This window comes from Euphorbia lathyris, chromosome 6, assembly GCF_963576675.1.
Source record: "Euphorbia lathyris chromosome 6, ddEupLath1.1, whole genome shotgun sequence".
In the NCBI taxonomy this organism is placed as follows: domain Eukaryota; kingdom Viridiplantae; phylum Streptophyta; class Magnoliopsida; order Malpighiales; family Euphorbiaceae; genus Euphorbia; species Euphorbia lathyris.
Window position 1 is genome coordinate 78,215,081 of NC_088915.1, and position 6,872 is coordinate 78,221,952.

General features: G+C 32.3%; 1 protein-coding gene across 1 annotated transcript; it reads right to left on the reverse strand.

The window, feature by feature from the left end:
• Positions 1–4,785: 4,785 nt before the first annotated feature.
• Positions 4,786–6,530, reverse strand: LOC136231979 (transcription factor MYB13-like). The gene is made up of 3 exons (XM_066021016.1): positions 6,324–6,530; positions 5,637–5,766; positions 4,786–5,547 (listed from the first exon to the last, which is right to left on the reverse strand). The coding sequence occupies exons 1-3, from the start codon at positions 6,454–6,456 to the stop codon at positions 5,007–5,009; spliced, it is 804 nt and encodes a 267-aa protein (XP_065877088.1). The 5' UTR covers positions 6,457–6,530; the 3' UTR covers positions 4,786–5,006.
• Positions 6,531–6,872: the final 342 nt, after the last annotated feature.

Below are 6,872 nucleotides of genomic sequence, written 5' to 3' on the forward strand. Positions count from 1 at the left end.
TAACAGCCCGAACCTACCGATGAACACCCCTACTCACTGTGATTGATGCATTTGTATTCAAGCTAAATAGATACTTGAATTTGATGCCTTTGTATTCAACCCTCACAAAAATTAAGTCATTTTAGGGAAATAATGAAAGAAACGCTTCGCATAAAGTGAAACTGTGAAGTCTGCGAACAGAAATACAACCTGAAAAAGGTTGATTTTGCTTCGCAGAAAGCGAAACTGCGAAGTCTGCAAAGATAAATACAAGGTGAAAACCGGATGATTTGCTTGGCAGGCTGCGCAAAATCATTCTGCGAAGTTATTTTTTGGAGAGAATATTACTTCAGATGATGATTTTTGCTTCGCATGCTTCGCAAAATGTGAAGCAAACTCGTTATGCGAAGCCATTTTCTGGAAAAAGATGAAGATGAAACAGGAGAAATACAGTAGATACTTACCTTTTTCCGCCTTTTTCCATTGAAATCGAAAATAAACATATGATAAACGTAGAAGAACGTCGAATAATGATGCCTTCGATTCGCACAAGAAGAAAGAAACAAAAAGACAAAGAAGAAACAGGAAGATAAAAAAAACCATGCCTTCGATTTGCACAAGAACATAGAGACAAAGAGGGGAAGAAGAGACAGGATGATGAAGAAATGAAAATCGTTTGAAAAATATAAAAGAAGGGGGAAGATGAAACGATGGACAGGAGGGGGAAGATGAAACGATAGAAAGGAATATGGAAGATGAAAGGATTGGGGTATTTTGAGAAAGTCACAAATAAATAGTCTAGATATGTAATGGCTTGGGTAATTAGTGTAAATATGTAAATGAGTCTTCCATTTGATCCAATTTTATAATTTTCCCATTAAATAAAATAGATTTTTGAAAATTATTAATGAACAAATCTCCACTTAATTTTCTTTTTCTTTTTTTTTTCAAAATTCAACATATCTAGAGGGCTTATGGGTTCGAATCATATAGAGTCATATGAGGATTTTTCTTTGTTGTTTAATGTAAATTATGCAAAATAGAAATTTAAAAATTTCTTTTTCTTTATTGTAACTTATTTTGTAGCTTCTCTAAGTAATCTTTTATCCATTTGTCCTCAGACTTTAGGATTTGGTTTCTATCAACTGTTTCAAATAGTTTATACGGGCTCTGATAATTGCTAACCAGACACTCATGTTTTGTGCTTGGATGAAGTTTTTCATTCTGTTTTTCCAGAATGTATAGTTCGATTTAAAGAACATAGGAGGTTTGCTGATGGACAATCCTTGTGGGAGGATTAGTGTCTCATTTCTCAAAAGAAAACATGTTCTATTAGATGTCATTTGGGAAATCTAGCTCAAGATAGTTTTATCTTAATGAATAAAGTTTAAGCTATGATACCACTTGTTGGTCCCTTGTGAGATAGAATTAGTTCCAAATGTGGGGTGAATGGAACCATTGGTTAATTAAACCTTTTATAAATTTTTCTCACTTTTAGTTCAATAGCACAGCACAGAAGCAAGTTCAGAATCAGAGGCAAGTTCCGTTTACTGAGTTAATCAGTCAACAGAGCTTGATTCTGCTCATGACATTTCTACACAGCAGATAACCCACATAGAGCTTCTGTTAGAGACTTAAGGTTTGCGATCAATGGATGTAAAATAGTCGGAAGCGTTTATGTTTGAGATTGATTTTAGAGCAATCAAATATCAGAAGTAAGTAAAGAAATGGTTAGAAAGAAGTTACTCAGTAATTTATATTGAAACATGATTTCCACACTGATTTTTTATTATGAAAAAAATATTTAATATGAAATTAAATTCCCAAAAATAGTTTAAGTACAAAAATATATATATTGATTTATTTGTACTAAGAAGATTGTTAAGTGTTGTGACTAAAAATTAAAGAGAAAGAAAATCAAAGAAAAACCTTAAGTAAAAAAAAGGCCTAAAGCCTTGTTGCTGGACTGAAGCAAGAACAATCTAAAAGCAAAGATAGGCCCAGAAGCTATACAGTCGGAAGACAAGAAATGCAGGCATTGACTCTGCGTCTGACATAGCGCGTCTTAAAAAAGAAAGAAGTACAAGCAACAGGCTTGTCCCCTCCAACAACTTTGACTGTTTGCCATAAATGCACAAACATTCAATTAGTCGAAGAAGAAATCAGAAGTGTGCACGACTCCAAGAGACGGAAAAAAATAATAATATAAAATTATTTAATATAAAAAAAACACGTATATTTATAATATATATCTTTAAAAACTAGCAAATATCAACATTTCAAAAACAATATCATTGAAACAACTAAAAAGTGAAATATAATAAAGAAAAAAATAAATTCATAATAAAAAATGTTTTTGTTTATTGTCGCTTAGGAGGATTCTAGGCAGTCTAGGCAGCATTTAGGCGAACTAGGCGGAGCCTAAGCGGCTAAAAATCATTTAGGGATCACAAAAATGTCTATAGAGAGTAATCAGAGAAAATCAGGACGGATTCTCGATTTCGAGCGCATATGCGGCGCATACACGGTCCAAGGAGCGTTGGTTTTGAATAGTGCCTATATCCACTAAATATCACCACTCCTTTGAATGTGGGATATTCTCCATGAGCATGGTTCAGTGCTCATAATCCCTATCAAATTTGGGAATTGTTAACATGATATGTCCTTCTCCTGCCATCATCCCCTTTTGACAACCTCTTGTGTTTCACTCTACTCTCATAGGTTTTTCAATCTCACACAATAAGGTATTTTGCTCTGATACCAAATGTAAAAGTAAGTTAAAGATAAACAAGTAGATATGGACTGAAAGCCTGTATAATTATTGAATTTCAGTTGGTGGCTATATATAGCTTTTACCAAAACAGAAAAAAAAAAAAAAGTTAGCAACCCACATAGATAGCTAGCAGCAAAGTAATTCAAAACAACTGCATTACCCTTAACAATAAGATAACTCTAAAACTATGTAAACTTTATTAAACTGAACCTCCTAAGGATTCTAAACTTATCATCCCCATATATTTAAGGGCTAATTACAAATCTAGCCCAACTAAAAGGGTCCATCTACATATCTAACTCACTTTACTTTCATCTCACCAAATTAGACACTTTCATCCACTTTGGATAAGAATACCCTTATTTTAATTCACCTTCTTTCTCGGACTCTCATTCTTCACCATCCCAAACCGACGAAAAGACGGTGATTTATAGAGAGAAGAGATTATGTTTCGTTCACCTTTGAAGAATTAGTGTCTGTGGAAAAGGATTAGGATTAGGATGGAAAGCTAAAAAATGAGAAAGAAAAAAATATAACAATTGAACTGCTGTGATGTCTCACAAATGCGACAAGAGTTGTTGCATTTGCGATGAAATACAACAACTATTGTCGCATTTGTCACGAAATGCGACAATTGTTGTCGCATTTGTGACGAAATGCGAAAAATTTCGTCACAAATGCAAAACAATGGAAGAAAATGGTGGAAAATAGAGGAAATTGAAACGATACCATTACAAATGAAAAAAGAGGCAAGACCAGCGAGAAAACGGGCGTATAAGCTAAAAGCATACCATTTCTACGGGAAATTGAATATAATACTTCAATAATCTCAAAAACCGCTAACGATTGGTATCAGAAATTGAAGAATATGAACCGAAAAAGAAGTTGAAACGAAGAAGAAGAAGAATAACCAGAAGAAGAAGCAGATGAAGCGGAAGAAGAAGCAGGAGCAGATGGATGGATGGATCGATCGATCGAATAGAACTAAGGATAATTTTGTCAAAAGTGGATGAAAGTGTCTAATTTGGTGAGATGAAAACAAAGTAGGTTAGATATGTAAATGAACCTTTTTAGTTGGGCTAGATTTGTAATTAGCCCTATATTTAAAGGATGAGATTTTTTTAATATTTTATAAACTTGTCGATTATTATTGAATTATATGCTCATCTCCCATTCATGCAAGTAAAAATAGTTAAACAACGGAAAAAAAAATCCTTATGGTTGTATATCTACTTTCTTGTTTCGCATATCAAACTTGTTATAATTAACAACCAATTTGGTTATAAATGAAAAGTTAAGAAATGTAATAAAAAGATCATACATATGGATTTTATTTTAAAAAATCAATTTAAATAAATGGTTTAAGGTTTGTGAGGTTCTTTTTTAGGTGGATTAGAAAAAAAATGGTGTATAATTAATTAGTATTTATATAGAGAACTTACTGGAAAAAAAAAATAGAAGCATATCATTTCATTTGAAAATGATTGGTGTAAAGAAAAAAATCATACAAATATCATGTTTCTATTGATAAGCTCTAATGGATCGGAACCATAGTAGAATTTCTCATATAGCTATTCATACATTGTAGTATTCTTGTAGGAATAGAAATCCATGTAAATAAAAATGAAAAATTATCGACACATTCTTTTTGGCCATCAACTTTAAAACATAATATAAAAGTTACTGAATTTTATCATTTATTAGCATAAATGTTTTTTTAATCGTTAGTTAACAACGATCTCAAAACTGCAAAATCTAAAAACTAAATTCGTTTAGAACTACATTTCTTATTGAACCCTCGTTTTTATCTTCCCAAATGATTATTTTTACAGTTTTATCTTTAAAAAAATGGTCAATTTCTCTCTCGCAACCAAACATAATTTAAATAACCCAATACAATATTAAATTTAGTAAGAATATCATTTCCATCAATTTCATTATGCTTTATATAATAGAGGTTTACCTCCAAATATTTATTTCCTCTTTACTCATTTAATATAGAAGTTAATTCTCAACAAATAAAAGAAAACATATTTCTCATACAATAGTAAGTGCTTATTTAATTCTTTTTTGTATTTCTTTTAATCCAAACATTAGAATAAGAATGCTCGATTAAGATTAAAAGACAGCAAATGGCTAACATCAACGACAAACAAAAAAAACTATGCCAACCTTTGAAATTAGCATCCCAATCTTGGGAAAAAAAATACTTATCTAATAATCTCAAGTATTAATTTTATCTCTCAGAAAATAGTTACTGCCATAAATAATCATCTGCAAAAAATACAATTTCCTCCTTTAAGCTTTGATGATCATGATCATACCAGAAATTAGTAGTATAATCAATCATTTCGTCCTGTGATGACGAAGAAGATGAACTGTAATCAGAACCTTGAAAGAATTCCATTGGAAATGTCTGTAATTCTCCTGTTAATTGTGATAAATTACTATCCTGATCCTGATGCTGATCTTCCATAATCATCTCATAATCATTTACATCCAATTCCTGATCATTCATCTCCTCCGGTAGAAGATCCAGATCTTCGACTTTCAGTTCAGCTGGAAACATATTTTCATCTATGCCCGAGTAATAATTTTCTGATGATGACGAAGTCAAAAAGCTGTGATTTTCAGAATTCAATATTTCATGTTCAGATGTTTTCTGGACTTGAATTTTGGGTTTTTCGACACTGACATGATTGTTTTTCTTTACAAGTTTATTCAAGTGAGAGTGCCAGTGATTCTTGATTTCGTTATCTGTTCTTCCAGGTAATTTAGCTGCTATTGCAGACCATCTGAAATTAACACAAAATCACTTAATTAAACCTTGATTATCATCCAATTAATGAACTAATCCATTTTCTTTGATGAGTTTAAGAATTACCTGTTTCCTAACATTTGTTTAAGAGTGATAATAGTCTCATCTTCTTCTTTAGTGAAGTTTCCATGCTTTATATTTGGTCTCAAGTAGTTCATCCATCGAAGTCTGCAACTCTTTCCGGTCCTTAGCAAACCTGAAAATTCACCGCAACACAAAAAAAAAGGATTCAGAATTCATTAATTGAAAATGTTTGAAGTACTCTCCGATAATCTATGGATGCTTAATTGATTTTTTTTTTATGCTTTTGCAGAAAAAATGAAAGCTTCTTATACAATTTCCATAAAAAATTTGGCTTTCCCGCCGTTAAAAAGTGCTTAAGCCTCTTTTAAAACCACTAATGGAACCAGAAAAGTGGATCACGAGAGAGCACTCCAAACATCTGTGTTGTGTCATTAATATGTCTCTCTTCCTCCAACAAAAAGAGAAGGGGCTAAACCACCCCTCAGAAGGTTGGGGTGCTCCGGCACCCCAAACCTTTCTGTCTCCGTCTCTGTCTATAGTCCGTCAGAAAAAAGAGTCTGGAGTGCAATTGCAGCATCCTCTGACTCTCTTCCCGAGCGAAAAATCATCTGAAACCATTTATACAGACCCGTGCACCCCCTCCCTCCGCCGCTGATTGTGTATGTATTTAATTTTCTCAATATATATTAAAACTAAGGAGGTTTTAGAAAAAGTAAATAAAATCCTCACCAGCAGCTTTAGGCATCTCATTCCAATTCCAAATGCCATATTTGTTAATATAAGCAATCAATTTGTCATCTTCTTCAGAGCTCCAAGCACCTTTCTTCAATAGCATCTTCTCAAATTGAAGATATGTTATCATTTTTATCCTCTTCTGAATCTAATCTGAAGATCTAATTTTATTAATCTGATGATTAATTTTAGCTAACTTGATCAGTTCTGACAAAGTTATTGCTCTATATATATATGGATCTTGGTAGCAACACGTGGGTCAAATTAATTAAGCTAAAGACTTACAATTTTCACTAGTCAATATAAGAAAAATCAATAAGAAAACAAGAAAAGAGTAAAAGGTAGTGATAATTACCATCTGGGAACATTCATTAAATAATTTTAAATTGGAAGAACTTTTGGGTAGGGTTGAGTATGGACACCAAGAAGTTTCTCTATCACTTTAATATATAGTTGTATTAATTTTGTATTTTTTTTTGCATAGGGTTGGTTGGTGGTTGACAAAGAAACAAATTAAAGAAGTCATGCAATCATTCTACCTATTAA